General features: G+C 38.1%; 2 protein-coding genes across 8 annotated transcripts in view; both read right to left on the bottom strand.

Moving 5' to 3' along the window:
* The window catches only part of slc2a9l2 (solute carrier family 2 member 9, like 2), a 108,781-nt gene extending 99,505 nt beyond the window's left edge, over positions 1 to 9,276 (bottom strand). The window contains exons 1-5 of one of the 7 annotated variants that reach the window (XM_041979489.1): positions 8,773 to 8,862; positions 8,524 to 8,650; positions 8,169 to 8,209; positions 5,009 to 5,019; positions 3,044 to 3,126 (exon numbers count right to left, since the gene is read on the bottom strand). In XM_041979489.1, coding sequence (XP_041835423.1) covers positions 3,044 to 3,109 — 66 coding nt within the window. In that variant the 5' untranslated portion in view covers positions 3,110 to 3,126; positions 5,009 to 5,019; positions 8,169 to 8,209; positions 8,524 to 8,650; positions 8,773 to 8,862. Of the gene's footprint in view, positions 1 to 3,043; positions 4,760 to 5,008; positions 5,786 to 8,168; positions 8,210 to 8,523; positions 8,651 to 8,772; positions 8,863 to 9,214 lie in introns of those variants that run through there. The other 6 variants (XM_041979482.1, XM_041979485.1, XM_041979484.1 and 3 more) reach the window with 6 other exon arrangements.
* Positions 9,277 to 13,838: 4,562 nt separating this feature from the next.
* On the bottom strand, positions 13,839 to 24,711 carry wdr1 (WD repeat domain 1). Its single transcript, XM_041981070.1, has 15 exons — positions 24,565 to 24,711; positions 23,618 to 23,739; positions 22,954 to 23,044; positions 22,716 to 22,863; positions 22,398 to 22,578; positions 20,781 to 20,858; positions 19,623 to 19,703; positions 19,060 to 19,293; positions 17,767 to 17,854; positions 16,965 to 17,121; positions 16,561 to 16,648; positions 16,334 to 16,444; positions 15,980 to 16,153; positions 15,728 to 15,872; positions 13,839 to 14,669 (listed from the first exon to the last, which is right to left on the bottom strand). Exons 1-15 carry the CDS (start codon positions 24,578 to 24,580, stop codon positions 14,563 to 14,565), a joined length of 1,821 nt encoding a protein of 606 aa, XP_041837004.1. The 5' UTR covers positions 24,581 to 24,711; the 3' UTR covers positions 13,839 to 14,562.
* Between the last annotated feature and the right edge of the window lie 90 nt (positions 24,712 to 24,801).

The following is a 24,801-nucleotide window of genomic DNA, read 5'->3' as shown; positions in this document are numbered from 1 at the left end:
ATTAGGAATGTGTTATTTTTAATCAGAACTCCTTTATAAGTAGACTTATTTGTAATCAGCATGGAGGATACCAGTGTTGAGCAAGTTTTAAGACATCATCTACCCTGTAGTTTTCCCTTTTTTACTTCTTTAGAGGCAGGATGCTTTGGATTGATGCTGGATTATTCCTCTTCTCTTCCAGTAAGAAAGTCCTCTAAGCCAGTAATCAGGAATATCAGGTATTCATGGTGGCATCTACAAATATAATCTGCCCATCAAACTTTAGGCTCATTCTTACTCCCACCTCTGTGTTTCACCATCACAAATTACTGACAGTGTATTCACAGCGGCAGACCGGGGCAGGCTCACAACACACACGTTGGACCTCATCTGAGCTGAATGAATTTATAGGTCTCATGTTCTTCCAATAGATCTCTTGCTGTTTTTACAAAAGTTTCATATTGAAGTTTTATAAGCATAGGCAAGTTTTATCATTTTTGTGGATCTCATACATACAGGTTCACAGTGTGCAATTTTGTTTCAGACAGAAAGTTGAAATTCCAAAACCTCTGCGGCAAGTCTGATAAACTCGTTTTTATGATTAGTTAGACTTTGCAAGCAGTGCACTGTCTGTTGTCTTACTGTTGGAGGTTGTCTGCCACAGCTATGATTAATGGCACAAAGGCTCAATCTCTACCTCCTGATTACTGCTGAGACTGCGCTTCCACTGATTTTAATCACCTTGTTATGTCCTACTCCAACATCTTCAAACCGCTCTTTTGCATGAGGGGTTATATTGAAAAAATGCTGACAGTTAAAGCTCTCACAATTCAAAATAGAGAAAATTCAAGTATCATTCAACTCAGTCTTGTTTCTGCCCATATATATGTACTGCTGATAATCTTATTCTTGCAATATGTAATGCATGATGATGGAAACCGACAGTGTCCCTTTGAGGTTTAGCATGACCTGTACACACAGGTAACCCAAGCACAGTCGATGGCAAACTTGGTACACAATCAGGCAAAGGCTATGCATTGTACAATTTTAATTTGTTTATCAATGCACAGATATTAGCATGAAGGCATTCATTAACAAAACAAAAGTGAAAAAAAGATGTCATGTTCTTTTTTTCTTTTGAATGTGTTAAATTTGTCCATTTTGTCTATGTTCAGCAAAAGATTTGCAGCCATTTCTGTGCACAGCCAAGCAATCCGTGTGCAAGTATCTCCATATTAATCTTTTGAAGCAAAAAGAAAAGAAAGTAGTTACTACAGTAATGGACAAAATATTTATATGATCAACTTATGCAGAAGCTAATAAAGAGGGAGATTAATGAATACCCAGGTAAGCTTTGAATTCTAAATAAATTGAATATTTTAGATAATTAAGTTATGCTACATGCATTATTTCTGGCAAAAGACATTCACGCTAATGATGTCCTTTGTTAGCTTTGAACGACACTTAAAAAAATAGGGAACTTCAAATTTTACACCAACAATTTGCATTCAATGATACAAAAAAAAATTATGTGAATGATCATCAGAAAAGTCTTAACATATTATTTTACCATTGCGATAATTTTCAGTACTAGCAAATAACTGATAATGTATAAATTTAGATCACATGTCTTATAATGCACCTCTTAATGTTTAACAAAAAATTAAAATAAAAAAAATTGAGATAAATTTAGGTTGTGTGCTTTGCGTTGTGTCTTTTAGTGAAACATGTGACTTTGCATGTAATATAATGTGCAGTACAAATATTAAGTCTAGCAAGTTGTCATTACACAGAGCAATACTACATCAAGACATATTACCTCCATCTGTAAAACCTGCCAAGTAAAGCATGCAAGAAAACATTAAACATTAAAGAGGAATTACTCAAACATTAAGGCATTATTCATGTTTAAGTCATTGTATTATATGTGGGTCGATGCATTTCTTCAGAGCATTTTACAAAATACAACCCATAGTAACTGACAGGTACATTCTCTTTTATGTGAGAACAAATTTATGCATCAGTGCATTTTATGCGTCTCACTCCTACTGGGGGGGGGGGGGGTGTTTGGAAGGTTTAAATGTAGGTGTATAGTCATGAAGATATTGTTCACCTTTAATAACAGTTTCAGCAAACAGAAAGAGATAAAGCTGTACGAAATATTTCCACTGGGACCTCGCTCACTTGGCATAGCAGAAAAGCTACGTAGCGGATTGTAGGATGGAGTGGTTTATGACTGACTAGGTGGAGGGTGATAAAGTGGAACAGGAAAGGCAGCTAGATCAAAGCCATAATGCTAATGTCTGTCACAAGTGGTGAGGGGTGAGGATAAATAGAGATTTTATGAAAAGTTATAAACATTTACAGATGTTCATAAACAGAATAACGAACATGTGTCTTAGATGTGAGACTTTGTGTGTGCACAGCATAAATCAATCTTTTTCCACTGAATAATACATTTTCTCTACTTTTGTATAACACAAGTCAGGATTATCAGTTAATTATCTTTGAGACACATGTGAAGTTATTTTCTGGGGTGTTTTTTCAACAGGTCAAATCCTTAGAGAGCAGGAACAGGGTTTTAAATAATAGATCTTTGAGCTCTTTCCAGATAGCAAAAATCATGTACATACTAACTGAAGTATAATACAAGTTTAGTCACATGCCTGTGGTCACAAGTGGTTAATGCAGTGTTTCTCAGTCCTGGTCCTCACTGCCCTGTAAGTTTTAGAGGTAACCCTGCTTTTACACACCTGAATGAAAGGAATGGCTCCTTAACAGGATTGCACTAACACAGTGAGAAAGTTAATTAATCTGAATCAGGTGTGTTGGAGCAGGAACACATCTGAGACATGCAGTTTCAAACACTGGGTTAAGATACGGCCCAACAGGAAAACAACAAGGATGGCCGTGTTCTAAATAGTGTTATCATGACAGTGCAGGCAGCCCATATATCAGACCAGGCATAGCTGAGTCCTCCCAAGAGACACCGTGTTATATCATTTGGTACATGTCAAAGAAATTACTTCCAGGCCTTAAATAATTGTGGCATAATCATACCAACCTTTTCAGAGCTCTTCTCTGAGTTGTTCTTTTTGTGATCAGCTTGTCCATCTTTTGGTTTGTCCATGTTTAACTTTCAGCAACCTGAAAAGATAAGGTCATAATTTAGCTCAACACATCTAGTTAACATGGAATAACAGAAGGAATGCAAGAACCGTTTCACAACGTGGATGGGGAAGTGTAATTTCTCATAGAAACTAAAGAGTGAATCATCTGGTGAAAAGGAAACGGCAGTGCATCTATGTGTTGACATGCAACACAAAGAAAAACATACAGGATTAGGATCAGAACTTGGTCACAAGTTCAGGATTGTACCACACAAAGTAGGCTTTAAAGTTAAGTTTTAAAGTTAAGTTAGTAAAAATTAATCTTACCCAGACCCAAGCATTTAAGACAAACTTTCTAACTACAGAGAGAAACAACAATGATCTGGATTTGCTTTGTACTGCAGTAGAATTTCACACTGGTGGAGGACCAAAGACTGAGTATGCCACCTAGTGGTAACATAACCAGCAACACTTTAACACGTTACAGGAAAAACTACATCTTAACTTTTAGCTGTGTAGCCATGCAGTGGAAGCAGAGCCTGATTACGGGGTTTTAGACTGTCCAATACAGCTCAAAATGAAATCTTTATGAAATAAAAATGTAGAATTTATCAGAAAACTATGCTTATGTATAAATGTGTAAAATTCACAGACTAAATATCACTCAGTCATCTTCTGAAATTTAAATGAGTTCTTGATGGGATGCAAATGAAAACCAGCAGGACTCTGAGTCATGATGGACATGAATAAAAACCCCTGCTGTGCAGTAGCTTTGTAGGAAGATGACATTTCAGCCATGTCTGTCCATTAAAAATAAAAAAAAATAAAAAAAATAAAAATAATAATTTGTGGTTAAATTATGACAGCCTTTGCCAGCTGCAAGTTATTCTCAGATTTGAAATATTGTGCATGCACCATAAAAATCCCACACATCACAACGCAATAATTTTATTAGAAATGAAAGAAAAATATCTGATCAGTCCGACAGAACACTTCTATTGAGCATCTATAGTTTCAGTCCCTCCCTGCAGCAAAAGACACACTCTTTCATGTGCATGGCATGCGTCAAGAGTCTACGGTTTGCTTAACATGAAGAAAAGATTGTTATCAAACCACTGCTGCAGTTGTCTGCATACACAGCTTGCATTAATTTATGCACTTTTGCCAGAACTTTAAAAGACTTAAAGAGAATTTGTACAGAGCAGTTCCTCGAGAGCACAAACTAGAACTTGCGATAGAACATGGTGACAGAGTAGGAACATCCCAAACTGATTAACAGCTTCACTCGTACAAGGGCTATCATAAAACAACTACGCCCAAGTTTGTCTTTCATTAAGCTTGGACTGCATCACATGCATCATGACAGCAATAAAATGATAAGGTGGTAACATTGATACCATAAAATTATGTAATTTCCCCTAACACAATGAGAAACATGCAAAAGCAGCAGATTAATACTGACAACGTTTCTCCCCCCAAAAAACGGAGATAAACAAGGGAATATCAAAATTATTAATTTATATATCTGCTCCACTCTAATGTCTATTACTACCCTCTATGCTGAAATGATATCCAAGTTGCAGAATTATTATAATTAATGCAATCATTATAAGGCAGACAATAGCACATTTCACCACCCAACCGTTAAGGTTCCACTTGTTGGATACACACTTCTTTTCTTTAAATTAATTATTTGTGTAAAGAGTAAAGAATAATATATATACACACACACACACACACTATACAGCCTATGTGCATGAAAATATAATAGTCTGCAGAATGTTAATAGCTAAAGATATTGGCTTGTCTAAAAGCACCAGAGTTTAAGCAGCCTGGTCAGAAAGAGAATCTAAAAACCTGCTGTTATTTTTCTCAGTTAATAAATATTGAGTAAAAAGAATCAGCAGAAACATTCTTACCTGCATACAGACTGTGTGTCCAGAGCATAAAGAGAGAAAACAGTACATGTCACAGAGACAATTGTGATAACACTGACAAATTATTAACTTTGATGACTCCCCTTACTCTGTGATACTTTATTATGTCATCATTACAGGTCTGCTACATTCAAGGAAAAAGAAAAACGAACCACATTTCCCTGCAGAGACATTGTCACAGTTCTACAAAGAAGAATTACTTCCACTTATATATGAAAATGAAATAGCAACAACTTGAAAGTACTTGACCTCAGAAAGCATGGATCAATTATGTCCTGGCCTTAAACCACACAAACCAAAGTTCATAAAGAATCAACATCATGACAGACTTTACACATTGTGCATTTATGCTTGCATGGATGTGTTTGAAGCCACTGTAGTCTTTGGTTAGAAGATACAAACTTTTCTCATTGGTGTCTCTCAGAGAAAAAGACGTGAAAACTATAACCTGTCTTCTTAAGTAATTATAAATACCCAAAAGATATAATACTGTTTTAACATTTAACTACTGTATTGCAACTAAGGAGCCACAACGTTTCAAAGGAATTGATGTTATTTCTGCTCTGTTGTGGTTGCACAATTTTAGAGCCACTGAGGGAAAACTGAAAATGTCAAATAAATCTTTATATCAGTATTTTTAACTTCAGAATTCATCCTACCTTAAACAGCAAGTATAACCCTGTTTTTACACAAAAGTCCATGAAATTAGCCACAACCAGGTCAAATCTGAGCTTATCTGCATATCAGTGTCTTAAAGATTTTAAAGCCTATATGGTACCGGTGACATGCCAAAATTAAAGTGCACGTCTCATCTGTAACACTGGAGTTTTCCAACCTGCTGCAGTAGAGTTATACTCCAGGATTGTGTGATGTGACTGAACTCAAACCATGTTAGAAACTTAAACCAGCACTAGCAGAGAAATATTAATTCTCAGTCATGCATGACTTTTCTGAAATTAGCAACACTCAATTTACCTATACTAATAAGCAGCTAATAAACAGCTATAATGTTGCATTACAGCATTAAAATTCTGCAGCAGTCCTGCAGCTTTTTAGACACAAATTAAAGCAGAACTTGATGAAATGTCATGTGTGACATACATGTCACTCACTTGTCACTGAAATGGATGGTGAGTCAGACAATCATGCAGGATTCTCCAGATTTCTGTAATTCTGTATGGACTGACTGACAGAAAATACTCTTACTCCAAGAGTGACAGCTACTGAAAACTGCCCTCACATTTTCTATGACCATTAGAAGAATAAGTGCAATATAAACAGTAGCTACTGTCAGAACGTGTTCTGAATCAGTTAATTTTCCCAAGAAATTCAATCACATGTGTATCAGTTATGGAGCATTTACTACCACAGTTTTCATGTTTTATTTACTGCATGAAATGTTACTAGCCTATCAAATGTTTTAGAGTCAGCTTGGCTAAAAACAAAGATAAGCAGTCCATCTGAAGGTTAAAGAGATAGTCTTGGTCCAGATACAAATTATTTTTAAAGAGTACTTTTCCTGTCTTATTTCTCATTGTGCTTGTTTAGCTTGATTTCTCTGTGAGTTTACATAAACAGATTATCAGCAAACTCAGTACGAGAAGAAAAGAATAAATTATTTGTGCTGGCAATGTGATACTTTGAAAGTACATTGTGCTTGGATAGGTGCTCCTATCCAAGGCCTGAGCCTTGCAAAACAAAAGTCAGTCTCTCCATTTTATGCCTGAACACTGCAGTCAGATATGAGGAGAGCAGCTGAATCATGAGACATTAAAAAAAAGTCATAGCTTGAATATTCTGGTGCTTACCTCCCAAAAAGTTTGAAAAAAATACATTCTGTCAACGATAAGTTGAAACTCCAAGAGCTGGAATTGATGAGCAGCTGGAAGAAAATCCTTCTTTCTCCTGTCATAAGGATAATTAAGACCGCCTCAAGCTCACCCATGCCTTATTGTTCTGTTACATTCCTTGACTATGTGTAAGTATGAGCAACAAGCCCTTCTTCAGTATGACTGGTCAAAGTCCAGAGAAGACCCCAGGTGAGATGTTTGATCAGCAAAAAGACAGAATGAAGCAGCAGAGTTAACACAGCTAATCCCAAGCTATTCCACAGCAACATGTTGGAGGCTAATTTCCTGACATACACGCTGTAGCCTGTTACATAATTAGGCAACACAACAACTCTTTTTATCACCAAAAAAAACTTTCTCCTCAGGCAGCGTTTTCTCTCATCAATGGCTGCTTTCTTCTCCCTCATAACGATAACATTTTCAAAACTAGTCTGGCAGCAGTCTATAGTCCAAGCATGTGAGCTGCATCGCTGCAATATGAGCACTGCCTAAAGAGAAGCATCAGTATTATAATCTAATTTGAGCTTAACAGTCGTGCCACATGGCTTGAGCTGGACTGGGTAACTTTAAGTGTGTGTTGTTTGCCTTGTCAGGAGCTGCTGTGGGAAAACAATATCACCCAGTAATGAGGCTCTGGTTTGTAAACTGAACACCCCCTTTGGGACTTTTCTCCTCACTCAGCCCTGAAGTCTCGGTGACACTTGGTGTTGTGTTTCCAAGTGAGTGGACTGACGTTTTAGTGAGCAAGGAATTCACTGACAGACAATGAATCTTTATCTTTTTCTGCCCCTCAGCTCATATTTTTTGTTTTCAGGTCATAGTTATGCTGTGTGACACATTGCCGTTAAAAAGCCTCTAAATCTCCTCAATAACAGACTACCAAATAAGTTGCTATCATATTATGTTTAATTCAGGTTTACCATATCCCACAGTTCTGTCCACATCAGGCTGCTTTAGGTTTATTGCTTCGTTGTCATGTGTTTGTTGAGCAACTAAATTAAAGTCAATCCAGAACTGATTCTGCCATCACAAAGATCCTTCCTTGCCCCATGCCCTATATCCCTTTTATCTCCAATTTTTTAATACAGTGGTGTAAAATCAGATGTCAGCAGCTGTGTTAAACATTGACTTCACTCAACCACCACAAACAGCGAGCTGTCCCTCTTGCTGCGACTTTTAAAAACAACCTTTTTTTGTGAATGAGAAAAAAAAAAACATTTCTCAGTAAGCATTTCATAGCAGGATCACTAGCTCTGTATGAAACATAAAAGAGACAGGAAAAGAAAACTCACCAAGACACTGGTTGTCCAAAATCAGGGTTTTCCTGCAGAATCTTCAAGTAAAGCCACAGTAGGCACATCATTAGGAGGACACCATCATCACATGAGATCCTAACTTAATTTACTTCAACTTGAAGCAAAAGTGTTTAGAGACGTATTGTGGCACGCTTCTGCAGCTCAGTCAGTTATCTGCCATGTTAAGTTATAATCTAACACATCATTAACCACCAACCGTTTCATTTTCACACTATGCCTAACACACAAACTGATTTTATTTCCTGAAATCAATAATAAAGAAAATGCTAAATGCTAGTTGACCATCACATTGTCATCTAAAAGTTTTCCACAGTTGTCTTTCTTAACTTACCTTGCAGGTTGCTTCATGAAGCTCAGCCTGGCTGCTTTTCAACACAAATATTGAGGATTTTAAGTCAAATTGTTCACGTTTCTACCTTTTCAGTGTGCTTCTAGCCAAAAGGAAGATCACTGGCCACCTAAATGTGGTTCTACAGGGAGAGACGAATAAATCTTCTGTTAACCTTTATGAGCTTTTTTTCCTCCCTCCACTGGTAGCAAACTGTGTATAAACATTGTGAAAGAAATTCAACCCTGGTACCTTTAGCTGTTTTCTTTTCAAACGCTCATTTCTTGTGTTCAGTTGTGCAGTCAGCCTAAGAACCTGTTGTGATCGTATAAGCTGGTAAAGGATTACTTTATTTAAGAAGGACATAAAGTTAATGATAAATACCAAAGTAAACCCTACCTGGTTACAAACTCCACACAGGGAGAAAGACTTTACCCATGTTTGGGTCATAACAACCCTTAGCCTGCACATCAGGAGTTGTCCTGCTGAGGATGTTAAGGTGTATTTAGGACTATTAGTTCTTTCCTGTATTAATAAAATGTTGTTCATGCCACTGTTGCAATACAAGCCCAAAAGCCGGATCAATTTGTCCAACACTTTACATTTAATATTTTTTGCATGCTTCATATTTTTACACAAAATCTTATATTTTAACTTCTTAACTTTACAGTACCTGTTTCCAAAATGCACCAACCTTTTAAATGTGCATTTGCAAAATGATCCACCATATTTGTTGCGAGAGCCGTGGACTTGAAGACCCAAATGCGGGCAGACGAAACAGGAGGCAGACCGGTGCAGGTAAAAAAAAAAAAAAAAAAAAAGGTTTTTAACTCAGGAACAACAGAAAATGAACTGAAAACCATGGACTTAAACACACAGACAGACAAACTAGACACAGGTGATGTGAATGAATAATCAGACCAGGTGCACTAACAAGCAAAAACCAAGAACACTGAAACGGAACATAACCTTAAATCCCAAAACACAATAAACCAAAAACATGACTAGACCCAAAACAAGAAAGAATGAAAGAAAACCAAGGAACAAAGCCAGAATCATGACAGGGCCCCTCCCCCAAGGTTGGCCGTTAGGCCACATAGACAGCACCTGAACCTCTGGTGAGTGCACCAGAATCTGCTCCAAGACAGTGGAGTGTCCCCTCCTGGGACCTCCTTGGGAAACAGCATGGATCTGGGCATCAGACGTTGAAGCACTGGAGAAGACCTGGGCGCCAGCGTGGGACGCCGAAGAGCTGGTGGCAGCATTGGAGATGTGAGGCGTGGAGCTGGCGGTGACACTGGAGACGTGGAGCCGGCGGTGATGGTGCAAGGCGAGGTTGTCTGGATCCTCGCCTCCTTCTGGCCACTGCCACACATGAGTCTGCCTTGAGGTGTCCAGATTGCCAATATGGACCCATCTGGAATGGCAACCTCTCAGGTGACTCTTCCGTCAGAGAGGTACGCCACTCAAGCCAGCTCACCTGTCCGTGTGAGGCCAGTCCATTTCACTTCCCTCTAGCCAGTACCGCAGAGGGGATGTAGGGACGGCCCATTGGGTCCGGGTCTGGTGAGTTCATTCTGTCACCGGAGCCATTGACGTGAAGACCCAAATGCAGGCAGACGAGGCAGGAGGCAGACCGGTGCAGGTAAATAAAAAAAACAAGAACTGAACATGAACTTAAATCCCGAAACACAATAAGCACTGGAGCCCCCCAGGGCTGTGTTCTGAGCCCGCTGCTGTACTCACTGCATACCTACGACTGTGTGGCCACTTTCAGCTCCACCAACATCATGAAGTTTGTAGACGACACTGTGGTGTTGGGCCTGACATCTAACGACGACGAGACAGCCTATCTAGAGGAGGTTAGAAACCTGGAATCATGGTGCCAGGTCAACATTCTCCTCTGTAACTTCAGCAAGACTACGGAGCTGATAGTGGACTTCAGCACAAAGCAGGAGAGGGATTACCAGCACCTGACCATCGACGGGACCCCAGTGGAGAGAGTGGACAGTTTCTGGTACCTAGGTGTTTACACCACACAGGACCTGACATGGTCCTGTCATGTTAACACCCTGGTGAAGAAGGCCCAGCAGCCTCTTTATCGTGAGACGCCTGAAGGACGTTAAACTGCCCTCAAGGGTGATTATAGATATTGATATTTTTGTATTCTTTTATTCTTTTATTCTTCTTATTGATATTAATAGCTTTCATTCTTTTTCAAATATAGTTTTTCATTATTCTTCAAATATAGGACAGTGGTCATAAGCATTTCACCACATATTGTACTGTGTATGGTTTTGTATGTGGCAAATAAAATTTAAATTTGAATTTTAACCAAAAACATGACAAGACCCAAAACAAGAAAGAATCTAAGAAAACCAAGAAACAAAGCCAGAACCATGACAATATTTTGACATGAGAAATACTTCATACTGATTACTTCTCCATGCAATTCATTTTTATGGTGGTGTAGCTAAATAGTGCACCTTCCCCTAAGTCTTCTCAAAGGTCCTTTGTAGTAACGTTGCTATTGGAGTTTTCTTTTGAACCCTTTTGAAATTAAATTAAAAAATACTTTATTAATCCTAGAGAGAAATTGCAATGTTGTGATAGTTTCTTGTTTTGTTTTGTTTTGTTTTAAACAAAAACAACAATAATGATTAGTTAAAAGTTATAGATATGTTCCAGATGGTGATAGCTACTAATAAAAACTATCGTCTGTAATTTTCTATCTTGCAGAGAATCCAAGTCTCTCACTGAACATACTCTTTCCTCACTGTGTTGTGTAGATGATGTGAAGAATCGTCCATTATGTCCAGCATTCTTTTCCTGGTCTCCAGTTATCCCCAGCACAGAACCAGCCTTCTCCATCAGTTTGTTCAGTTTTTTTTAAGTCTCTGATGCTGCAGCCCCAACAGATGCTACAAAGCTGATGAGGTGGTTGTTTCTGCACCATCTCATTTCTTAATCACGTTTAGAGGAAATGGCTGCCTGAAAAAACTTCATCTTCTCATCAGCCACTTTTACATTAAGACACGAGTGCTGGGCAACTCCTTAGAGGTTACTATTATTAGAAAATAAATTTAAGGAGCCACTTTCCATTTAAAACTTTGAAAACTGCATCACCATGCAGACCTTGGTTAAGTTTCATCACATTTTTTGCCTGGTGCTGCTCACTTTGTTTTCAATCTAATTGTCCAGAAAGAGAAATACATAGATGTTTCTTAAAATATAAAAATGTTTCCTCTCAACTTAGAAATGCTGCATATCATTCCTAGTAAGAGATATACCCAAGCTGTCTCATAATGGCGTTATGCTAGAGTGTCATCTTGTAGATCCCTTGTCCAACATTATTTTAATCACACAGTAGATTGTAAAATTAAGTTTTATGAGTGGGACTTTAAACGGTGCTAAGTGAATTTATTGTGCTCATAAATACCTTTACAATTTGTGGCACTGCCAGAATTGTAAATGGATGGCACCTTAAAGGCATTTAAAAGTCTGAGTTGGGCAGTACAGGTGAAACTCAAAGAATTAAAATATCATACAAAACTTAATTTATTTCAGTAATTCAGCTTAAAAGGGGGAAACTAATATATTATACAGACTCATTATATGCAAACTGAGATATTTCAAGCATTTATTTATTCTAATTTTGATGATTATGGCTTACAGCCTATCAAAACCAAAAATCAAAAAAAATTTTAATATTACATGAAATCAATAAAAATAAAAAAGAAAAGAAAGGATATTGAATACAGAAATGTTGACCATCTGAAGAGTATAGTCATGCATATGAACTCAGTAGCTGATTTGAGCCCCTTTTTCATGAATTCCTGCCTCCATGCGGCGTGGCATGGATGTTATCAGCCTGTGGTCCTGCTGGGATGGAATGAAGACCAGGATGCTTCAATAGCGGCCTTTAACTCTTCTGCATTCCGCAGTCTCAAGTGTCTCATCTTTCTCTAATCATTGCCCCATAGATTTTCTACAGGGTTCAGATTAGGAGAGTTTGCTGGCCAACCAAGCCCAGTAATCCTTGGTCACTGAACCAGGTTCTGGTTCTTGTGGCAGTGTGGGCAGGCTCAGGTCTGCTGGAAAAATAAAGTCAGCATCTCCACAAGGCTTTTCTGTTGAAGGAAGCAGGAAGTGTTTTAAAGTCTCCTGGTACACGGCTGCGTGGACCAATACGGGCAGATGACATGGCTCCCCAAATCAACAGACTGTGGAAACATCACACTGCACTTTGATAGTCTTGGTTTGTTGCCTCTCCATTCTTCCTCCAGACTCTGAAACCTGGATTTCCAAATAAGATGCAAAATTTGTTCTCATCAGAAAAGAGCACTTTGGACCACTGCTCAGCAAACCAGTTCATTTTTGCTTTAGTTCAGGTAAGATGCTTGTGACATGTTTTATTCAGGAGCTGCTTGACAAGAGGACCAGGATCCGTCTGTGTGTGGTGGCTCTGAAAGCACAAACTCCAGCCTCACTCTTCGTGAAGCTCCCCCACATTTTTGAGTGGCCTTTTCCTGACGATCCTCTCCAGGCTGCTTCATCCCTGCTGGTTGTGCATCTTTTTCTTCCACACTTTCCCTTCCACTCAACTTTTTTGATGTGCTTTGATGCAGCACTTTGAGAGCATCCAGCTTCTTCTGCAATCACGTTTTAAGGCTTTCTCTCCTTTGTGGAGGGTGTCAATGATGGTTTTCTGCACAACTGTCAGGTCAGCAACCTCCCCCAGTCTATTTCAGTCTACTGAAAAAGAGACCGTTTAAATGTTCACGATTCCTTTGCAAGTGTTTTGGATTAATTAGCTGATTAGTGTGGGGAAATTAGAGGCTACAACACTGAACCGTTTCACACTTTTCTAATTTTCTGAGGTTTATATTTTTGGGTTTTTAAAAGCTGTAAGCCATGATCATCAAAATTATAACAAATAAATGCTTGAAGTTTCTAATTTTGCATGAGTCTATATATTAGTTAATCTTCTTAAGTTGAATTACTGAAATTAGGTTTTGTGTGATAATTTTTTTTAGTTTCCCCTGTTAATCACCACATCCTTACTTTCAGTAATAGGATTTCTAATAAGATAATTTTACAATTATTTGTCCTTTATTAATTCGTTGTGGGGTAAGGGGTGGGGGGGATAAGTAAACATGACATTGATGTGACAGCATTCAATGTTCAGACCAGGGGTGTCATTACATTACAGCCAATAGGCAGTTAACATTTACGGTCAAGTACGCACCTGAATAATGATGTCATTCAGATAACTAATGTAAACAACCTGCAGCATTTGAGATTAGTACATGAAGGGGTGAATGCATAAAAAGTTATTTATTATTATTCATGAGCCACCTCCATTTTGGAAGAAGATGCAAAAAGACAGAAAAAAAAAAAAAAGACAACCAAACACAGCAGAAAAAAAAAAAAACAGAACTTCTAACCCAAGAAACAGCATTTTGATTGTATTTGTTCTTTATCTTCTTATTATTGCTCCCCAGTTTAACAGGTAGAGTAGTTGAATACCAAGAAGTTTGAAACTTATTACAAAGCAACAAGGCAAAAGAAAGAAAAAAAAAAAAAAATCACTTTAAAAATGGAAAGTGATGTGAGATGCAGCTGGGACCAGTTACTGCTCATTTCAGGAATGTAACCAAAAGTTTATTTCTTTCCAACATAATTCTGATTAATATTAATAATAAAAACAAAAGTAGCTTTTGGTTCCTCCTTTTAGATAGGATGCAATGACCCCAACCACAACTAGGATTTCAGTTTAAACTGAGTCACCTATGGAATGATGAGCTAACAAACAGGTTGCTGGGTCCATGAAGAGGTGTAAAAGCACTCATGGTTACATTTCCATGTACGCTCAGGTTAACCGCATTAAAAAACAGATCATTCTGTGGAAGCCATTCCCAAACATAACCATTTACAATTCAGATTACATACAGCACAGAGCACATTTGGATGTTTAGAAAAAGAAAAGCTTGAGTTCTACAGTAGTCCTTGTCCCTGGAGATGTGAATGTATGCTTGCAGCTCAGTATGTTATTGTCCACTGTTTGATGCTGGCATCGTGGGAGGTGGTGACAAGAGTGTGCTCGTCTATCCAGGCCAACCCGCTGACGTGGTGCAAACGGTGAGAATCTGCAGACAAAGCAAGACAATAACAAGTTAAAGAAGATGAGTTCTAACCCTGGGGAAAAATAAGCAACCAAACAAAAAGCAACTCTTACAGAACAGTTTACTCAACACAGAGTTGGTTGGTCCGATTCTTGAGCATGTTTGATACAATTTATGATCACCTCTTTTATTTGACTATTTAATAAATCCATATTTTGTAAATGCATCTCTGTAAAAGTAATTTTAAGTTTTTCTGTCTTTTTATCCCCATCATGGGTCATTTAAGCCCTTTTCATGCACACAGGATTTAAATTAATGACATCAACCTTTAAGTTAGTGACTAAAATATTTAACTAAGCACACATGGGGATGGATTATTCAATCATCACAATCTGATGCATTTGTCTACCGATGAAGACAAATCATGCATGATTGTTCTGGCTCCAGAACTAATAGTGAAAAAGTTGGGGCAAATCTAGAAGATTTATGCTGCAAAAACAAAACTTTTGTGCCAAGCTAAAAGCTTTTAGCTGGGATATGACGTATAACGCTTGTGATTTCTCTTTATATTGAACCGGTATGTGGAAATTGTTAAGGAATATGAAAGACATCAAAGGTAAAGTATGAATTCACACAGGAAAAATGGTGATTGTGTTTTACATATGAAAAAGGAGAGCATTTGGTTTGATGTAGTTTCTCATGTGAGTAACTTGTTTTTTAGTGTCGATAAAGTTTATGCAAAGATAAACCATTGATTTGTTTGGGTGAAGTCGGGGTTGATGAGTTCGCCTCGACTTTCCAAGTGGGATATCCGACTTCAAAGGGGTGTTTGCGATGTCTTTCCAATTGGGAACTCGGAAAAACCAACTTCCGAGTACAAATCGAACACACCATTAAGACAAACTGTGTTTGCCAGGTAACTTAAAGTGTCACTAAATAAACCAATGCCTAAATGCTAAAGCAAAATGTAGTCTACATGCTGTTGACTACATTTTTGCATGTCTGAGTACACACAACATACAACTTGGTATACCTGCATATATCACAGGTAATAAATTAACACATGCGCTCATATGGCCAACCTGGAAGTTTGATCCTCTGGTCAGCATCTCCGACCGCCCAGATATACACCATCATGTCCATTCCACCAGTCGCAAAGTGCTCGTTATCAGGTGACCACGCCAAAGTCACTGGTTTGGCATGGTGTCCATAAAACTCATTTTTGACCTAAGGGGGGGTAAAAACAATTCCCATTAAATGCTAAAAAAAAAAAAAAAAAAAAAAAAAAGGATGGATAAAAATAATTAACTACAAAAACAAAGACAAATTTTTACCGAGTATCCATCTGCCACATTAAAGGCTGTGGTAACTTTCTTCTCATCAATAACAGCCAGATAGGCTCCATCATTAGAGTATGCCATGTCTGTGATGGGTCCTTTAGAGTCAAGAGTTTTACCCTCATCCTTCAGAGTGTTGCCCTGAATCGAGTACAGGTGGACCTTCCCATCCTGAGAGGACAAACATCAGGATATAACGAAGGGATGAATGAGTTTGTGTTCTAGGACTTCAATTTTTGTTATAACAAACAAGAATATGCTGATGCAATTTTATCCCCCTGAACCTAAAAGTATTTTCAAAGGGCAAATAGCTAGCATTATGGTCATGTCTGGCAGAATAACTTCACTTACTGCTCCCCCCACTGCAGCAGTGGTGCCACCAGGATGGATAGCGCCAACCTCCGCTTCGTAGCCAAGGTTGTCCAACGTGAAGACTTTCTTCTTATCCTTCAGCAAGACGATCTAGGAAAAGTAACAAGAAAACTCAATACCAATTATCTGTCACATAATGTGGTATACAGTCTTGTAAATGAGTAAAAACAGGATCTGGCTAACCAATGATAAGACAAAGAAGTTACCTGCCCGATGCACACAGCCAATGACAGCCCTCCTACTGCTGCTGACACACTTTTAGGCTGGAAATCCATCTTTACCATATCAGAGGCACTGAAAGCCCAGCAGTTAGGGTTATTAATGGACAAAAAAAAAAATTAAATTAAAGCAATTTCATTTCTAAAATCTAATCTTCAATACAAGTCAAATCGAAACAGAAGACAAATTCCACTGACATACATTGTCCCGTCATCCAAAACTATTTGAGGAAATAAAGGCCTCTTACGATAACATCATAAACTTTTCTAACTTGTCAATGATAGAAATATAAACAATGCATACAAACTCATTTTAAATGCAGAACATCAGTATAATTTCCAGCAGGTAAATCCCTGTTATTATCCATGTAGCAACAGGTAATGATCTTAACCTGTATTCCTTCTTCTTGAGGTTTGTGAAGCGCAGTGTGTCGTCCATGCTGCATGTCACCAGTTCATTGGCTTCGTCAGTCACCATCTTGCTCACTTGGTTGCTATGGCCTTTTCCTGAGAAACAGTCATTCTCTCCCGTTTCTGCATCCCAGTAATGTGAGGTAGATGTTAAGGGGAACATGGTATGGTACAGTACTGCATGGCACATCGTTACCAGCTTGTTTTCTTTTACTGTCAGTACCATCTGACTGAGCAGGATCAACCTTTTCTAAGCAAGATGATGTAGCAGAAAAGTGAAAACCAACTGAATGGAAGGGAGCCAAAATGTTAAGGCTCTGCGCAATTTAATTGATTAAAATTAGATTCCTATTGCAGGGGGATTACTCTGTGCATCACGGACTTTACAGACCTTGGACTGAGCCTAAATCAAATACAAGCAAGCAGCATAAAAACACCACAACCCAATAAGCATCAGATGAGGACCTATAGCTAGCAACATGGGTGGAAATAACAGCATTGTCAAGGGCTAACATGTCACTCATGGACCCCGTGGCTCAAAAAATAGATTAAGAAAAACTGAGGTCATTTGGAAAAAGTGTGTTTTGGTCTGCCTACAGACTGGCTGAAACAAACTCACAACGCTACTCTACGATAGAGGATATGTGATCATAAAAACAATTAATCCTTTTGTCTTCCACTGTCAGAGCCAAGCGACTCAAATTTCTGGTTTAATTGCATGTTTTACATATGTTAAGACACCTATGCCACTGACTTTTATAACATAATAACTTGAAAGGATATTGATGTGTCCATCATGACTCCCCGAGTAGATGTATGATCGTCCTTCATTTTTGTGAACGGTCAGACACTGGATGGATTTGGTGTGACCCTGTAGGATGAACAAGTGCATGTTATTAAACATAAGGACAAACAAGAATAGATTAGTATTACCCACCATCCATGAAGAACATTGTACAGCATTAATTCCACTAAAAGGCATGTGCTTATTTTAAATGCTTTGAAATTTCCTGTCCAACTAATGCAGCGTGGCTCAGAATAACAACTTAACATGGTAAGTCCAGTTACTGGGTCAGCTCGCTATAAGCTGGCATTTAGGGAGGTTAAAAAGAAGGAGAAAAAAATGAGTATTACAGCAATTTCTACCAGCTTAATCGCCACTGTTAATGACATATTTACCAATCAGAGGTTTTTAGTTACTCTTTAATGTCCCCAAATCATGGTACATTCAAAGACTCATTAAAAGCAAGTCAAACAAAAAGTATCCAGCCACTCATGGCAAATAAAACATTGTTTTAGCATTTCAAATAGCTTCCTCTATAATGTACATAGTGAGCTTATTTTGGTATTATTGAAACCAATTGTCCAATTCAATAATTTAGAAATCATATGTAGTAATTTTACTGATGTCAATCTTTTATGTCTGCACCTGGAAACACTAACTGGAATAAAAGGCATGTGACATTCATCTTAGAATAAATTTGAGATCTACTCTGCTGTGTAACAGTGTGTTGATGTTGAACCATAAAACTGTAGCAATTATTTTAAATTGCTGTCACCTCCCTCTGATCTGCTCCAGGCTCATTTCAGGCACAGCTCCCCAAATGTGGAGTTTCTAAATTTAACTGGTAGATGCAGATCAGCTAAACAAAAGTGGGGCGTTAAATTTGCTGATATCGCACCTCCTGTGGGTTGTTTGGATATGCTGCTGTTCTCAGCTCAACGGTTATGAAACCATTTAAGAATAAAAGTTTTATTTCTCTTACATAATCAATTTGTTGTTCACTTTCTACAGATTGCTTTAACACCACTGCTGCTGTGTTACTAGTTGAACCGTGGAGATGTTGATAAATCTCAGTACTGTTGACAAGCTGTATCCAACAATTTTAGCTTATTACACTTTTAACTACACTTACAAATCAAAGTGGGCAAACTATTAGAAACTCTATGTAACTGGTGGACCTCAAGAAAGGTTAAAGACAAAAAAAGATTAATAAGAAGCACAAAGCTTTATTTCTTTCAAAGAACTGCATTGATCACATCTAGAATTAGCATCATTAAATCTTGTGGTCTGACCTTCACTGTACGTATGGGCCGGTTAGGGCTGTTCTTGTCCAGGTAGTTGATGTATCCAGACAAAGAGATGCTGAGGAGGTGGTCTTTCTGCCACAGGCAACCCAGCTGCTGGTCTGTCACATCAGAGCCCATGTTGAAGGTGGTGACAGCCGTACCTGCACCAACATCCCAGAGCTTCACAGTCTTGTCCCCTGAAGCAGAGATCAGCTGGGAACTGTCTGGGCTCCAACTGACCTGCAGGATATGAACCAGAGAGGTTGAAGGAAAATCTCAAAACAAGAAAAAAGAAAAAAAATTGAAAAACACCACAGGAGGTGGATTCAAGGAACATTATCCCTGATTTGAATAGGTAAATTAGGCTTTTTGTTACAATTCCACAAACTAGGCAGACTGCATGCAGAATGATTAGAGAGTTCTGACGAGATCCACACAGCTAACCAAGTTACTGCAAGTCAGGTGACAGCTAGGTTAAAAACTAGTTCATTACAGACTACATATAACATGATAACTGCAACATTACACTCTCCATCTTCTTTTTATTCATTTCTCACAAACACACTTACAGCATAAATTCCTCCGCCGTGGGCCTTCTCTCCACCCAGTGATCCAACACGTTCACCAGTTGTTCCATCATAGACAAATATCTGTGGAGATAATCGAGCAGACAGGAACATTCACTGGTCACTGTCTGGGAGTTTTGCAGACTTCTTTTCCAATTCCAAGTCTCTTGAGGTTGTCACTGGATCAAGTTTACATTTCAGAAATAGTAAACTTGGTTAAAGGGATTCATATTTCAGGTCAATTAGCTTAGATCTGCTTAGCCAAATAATGTGTATGTGTGCTGACGGTAAATCCTGAGAACTACTGGACTCTGTAGCAGCTGGCTCCAGTATTGTCACCATGGGGGACGATACAAGGGCCCCTTATGTGAAATCAAAGTAGTGTCAAAGGATACATTTACATTGACAGCATAATGATGATGTTAGCTGTCATAAACTGGACTACACCATCAAATAAATGGGAATTTCAAATCAAACTTAATTTATAAAGCATTTTTCATACTTGCTTTAAATAATAAAAACAATTCTTAATATATATATAAAAAAAAAAAAAAAAAAAAAAAAAAAAAAAACACACACAAACCTTCACACATTCAAATAGAAAATATCCAAGATCAAGAACACACACATGATCATACTCTCTGTTTCACAATCATCACACTCGTACCCACACAGCACACATGTACAACCCCCACCCCTCTCTGCACAAACAAACTGACTTCTAGTTTGTCTCTTTAACTGAAACGTCAATATAAAAATACATCTGGAGATAAACACATGGTTTGACACTAAGGGGAGGAAATAATATCTTGGGGATCTGTCCACACCTGGAGTCACCTCGTTTCTTAATCTCTTACCATATATTCACAAAAGATATTTCAGTTAAACTTCATAAGTCATAACCGAGATAATTTATAATTAAATGAGAGTTAACTTTACACAAGACTGACTCAGTGGTAAATGTCGCATAATAAAACTACTTTAGTGGCTGAAGATAAATGCTGCTCTGTCTAAAGCACTTCTCATTAGTAAGCTATTGTTCATGTGTGCCTGTAATCAGCAGATTAAATGGCCATCTGCTTTATACTGGTCCAAATAACTGCATCAGTTATCCTCCATTTAATACAATGACATGCCCACACCTAGTAATCTGATACTTACCTGGCCATCAGCGCCAGCTGTGACGAATCGGCTTCCGTCTGGAGAGAAACGGACACAGTTGACAAATTGGCTGTGGTCCTGTATGAGTCACCAGGGAGACAGGCCAGAAGAAGAAAAAGAAGTGGTGAGACAATAAATAAATGTTTCTTAGCACTAATTTGCCACTGTTGCATTCAATAATCATGTTATTATATTTTAATATATGTTGTCTATGTATTATGTAATTGTACTTTATGTTGTAAGTCCATCTACCTGCCAAAGGACTAAAGATAGAAATTAGTCATTGGCCATATCTCGCATATTTACATGAGAATGTACATTAATATGCATAATCCCTATTTTTAAATAAATAAGAATAAGAAAAAAACTTTGTTCTCTAAGACTCACACATTTCTAGCAGAGCTGTAGATGTGTGCTTACACCTTAAAAAAAAAAAAACAAAAAAAAAAAACTCCAGAGTGGAGTGGGGTAGAAGACATGATTCAAAAAGCACACAATGGAAACGTTTTGTTTCCAGCTTGTCAAGAACAACGAATCTTTGACTATCTGTGCCGATTTTTATACGAGAATGTAATGCTAATATCTGCAAGTGAATGAACAGCAACATGCAGGTCATCATAAAAATAAACAGCCACTCTTAGCACATATATGCTGTAAATACTTTTTCTTTTGTATCCACACACTTGCATAGCTTCCAGAGTTCTAGCCAAGGCAGAGAAGTCAGAGGCTAATTTGCATTTTCACATGCAGCCCCTACAGAAAATCCACAAAATCCCAGGCCTGTGTCGCTTTTATGAAAACAGCTTTAGTCATCATCATGACAAGACAGATACTCAGCTCTTCCTCATTTTACACCGTTGTGGCTGACAGAAGCTTTAATTCAATAGCACGCATTGAAAGAGACAGTGAAAAAAAAAAAAAACATGGCTAAAATAAGACACTGCTAAATATTTAGCTGAGGTCAAAAGCAGAACTTGCTTTGGGCATTCAAACAGTTTCCTGCTGCTGTCTCAAAAGAAGCATAGTCACTGATAAAATACACAGAGGGGAGGGGGCTTACTTAAAACCCAACCGCACAGTCTTATCTGTCCACTTTCACCATAAGAAGTAATGAAACATTACTTTCTTGAAGTAAACATGAGCTTTCATTTGATTAAAAGTGTGATGAGACAAACCTTTGACACACACAAACATTCTGTTGAAAAATGTTTTACATTTCGAGAGGGAAGCCCTGTTATTTCAGTCTGGAACACACACACTCTCCAAGAATTTATGGGGGAAGTAGGTTACATAATACAGAAACAAGGCAACACTGTCAAAAACCACCAGGGCACGACAGATTTGAGATGACCAGCGGGTATTAAAAAATAACTTTTATAGCTCAAAATCAGAGACTCTTAAAGCTTATCATACGCCTGCATTTGCTGGAGGCGAACTAGCTGTTACCAACAAAAACAGAAGTCAAAAATTACATTAACAATTGACCAGTCTGTGGGATTTACTACGCTGTAACCATAGCAACCAGCCCCAAATGCTTTGTTTAAACACAAATGCTCCTCTAATGAAGCAGCGCAACTGGCTGAGAGCTCAAAAAAAGAAAAAAGGGCTGCTACTCACCCGCAAGGTGAATTTGAATTTGAAGGGTGGTCCTTCAAAAAAGGAACCACAGGTGTCATCACTAGCAGTGGCAAGGCGGTAAGGGCGTTTCTGTCTTATGTCCACACTGTTTATCAGTTTTGAATGGCCAGACACCTCTCCCACTGATGAGCCAGAGTCCCACAAGAACACTGCGCCAAACCTACAATGAGAGATGAAAGCTCATTAATGTTCCAGTTTACACATGGCTGGCTTCCTATACTTTTTAAGAACGTCACATCATTTAATTTCAACTTTAAAATGGTTCACACTGTCTAGAATAAAAACTCTGACCCTTACTTTTCTCGTCCATCCCCAACAACAGCAATCCTCTTGCTATCCTCTGTCCATGCAATGTCCTTGATCTTCCCTGAAAGAGGGGTGTACTCATATTTGAGCATGTGCTCTTTCTGTGTGGTGTCCCAGATACGGATCCTTCCTGATGCATCTAAAGGATTTAAAGGCATGCATTTGATTAAAATCATGACATTTCTAAGTCAATCAAAGATGTGTTGGTATGTTTAAATGTGTCTTGTACCTCCAGATGCAATATAGAATCCACTGGGGGCATACTTGGCCACAGTAACCGGATGGGCATGCTCAGTATAAATGTCTGCAATAGCTGGATTCTTTCAAAGAGAAGAAACATGAAATATTAGCACAACTGCATCTAAAGGAAGGCATAATGGTGGTTTCCTTATAAAAAATAAAAAAAAAAAAAAAAGGTCAAAACACAGTCAAGTGAAATTTCTCTATAATTATAATTTATTCTAACAGATTTAGACTGTTTGCGCAATATGCAATAGCCATTTCTCAGTGAAACAAAAAGTACTGCCAAGTCTGTTCTTACTAATTACAAAGTAAAAAGAAAACTAAAGGTGAAAGTTTAAACACTCAGAAACTGTCAAATTACAATGCTTTCGATTTTAAAATTACAAAATCATATTGTGGCTAAATCAATAAACTTGCTGCTGTGCAGACTTTAGTGCACATTAATGTCATTCATGTAAGGTGCATCACACACTGAGGCATACAGAGTACTTCAACTGGAGCAAACACCTCCACAGCTCTGATGACAACTTCCTTCATTCAGGAACACTAATGAAATGTAATTCATAAGTAAAAATCACAGTGAATAAAATTAACGACTAGTAACTAAATCGGTAACATTTGTAATTACAGCTTAAAGAAAAGAGAATTACTTCAATATTCCTGATGATGACACACTTCCCATTGGTGTAGAGGAAGTTGTTTCCTTTGGGATCACCACCAATCACCTTTGCAACTCCCCTCTCCATCTGTGGGAGACTGGCGAATACACGTTCTAAAAATAAACAAACAAGTCAACAAGAGATGTGGTAGCACCTTAACCAGAATATAATAAAGCACTGCACTGAACTATTTAATGAAACGTCACTTGAAGACAGGAATATGTCAAGTGAGTATATAAATCCTAAGATACTTCACTTTAAACAATGAATAAAGTCATCAATAATTGCTGATACAACATAGTGATAAGATAATCTCAGGTACTTCACTAATCTTTCTGTATAAAAAAAAGTTTCTAAATTGATCACTAACACTAAGCTTTCTCAAGCAATGTTCAAATATTAATTCATATCAAAGTATGTATGAGTAGCATTAATAAAAGACAAAATATTGTACATTTATTTTATACTGGTTTAGATTAAGTCGACAAGCATACAAGATAAAATGTTACTAGAGCAAAAGAAACGGAAACAGAAATTCTTCACTCCCAGCTTTGCTGGGGGAAATCTTCTGTCTGGACATGCCACAACAATGCGATGTGAGCACAACTATTTCCTCTTGAGTGGCGTTAGCTCACTAGCTAATGCTAAGTTTGAAGTGCAGTCTCTAAAGACTGCTAAATGTCAGGTCATCTTTCGACAAACTATATTTCTTAGATACAGCTCTGTTTAATCAGGCAGAATAATTTCCGGTGTAGAATTTTTATCTTTTATGTGCAAGATATGTGAGATGCGATGTCAAAAATCACAGAGCAATGGGCGAGGCTAGCTAGCTGTGGGCTAGTTGAATGACTAGCCGAATTTGCTGACTAGATTCACTCAAAACAAGAATTTCGTTGCTTTTTAACTCGGCCGCTGACTTAAAAAAGAACCAGACTTACTCAGTTCGTACGGCATTTTCCTTGTTGGCCTCTAACTGATCGTTACTTTTCCCAATGAATGAAATAGTGCAGACAGAGACGTTCCTCTGGCTGTGTGCACAACCCTCCCTGATCACACAAACACGGAAGCGGGTGCAGCGCTCCCTCTGCCTGGCTTTGTCCATATATGGTAAACTCAGATTCTACGCCGCAGCTGTCAGCCAGTAGCCGTGCGCGGTAGCTATTGGGATAAATTTC

This window comes from Melanotaenia boesemani, chromosome 3 (genome assembly GCF_017639745.1).
Source record: "Melanotaenia boesemani isolate fMelBoe1 chromosome 3, fMelBoe1.pri, whole genome shotgun sequence".
Taxonomy (NCBI): domain Eukaryota; kingdom Metazoa; phylum Chordata; class Actinopteri; order Atheriniformes; family Melanotaeniidae; genus Melanotaenia; species Melanotaenia boesemani.
Note: the sequence above shows the minus strand (reverse complement) of the source record. Positions and strands in the feature narration are given on the sequence as shown.

Coding starts and splice junctions, on each gene's coding strand:
- wdr1 (XM_041981070.1), bottom strand. Junction 19,704..20,780: donor CAGCTGGCGCTGATGGCCAG/GTAAGTATCAGA, acceptor TTATCTCCACAG/ATATTTGTCTATGATGGAAC. Junction 14,670..15,727: donor CCAGAGGATCAAACTTCCAG/GTTGGCCATATG, acceptor CTTTGTCTGCAG/ATTCTCACCGTTTGCACCAC.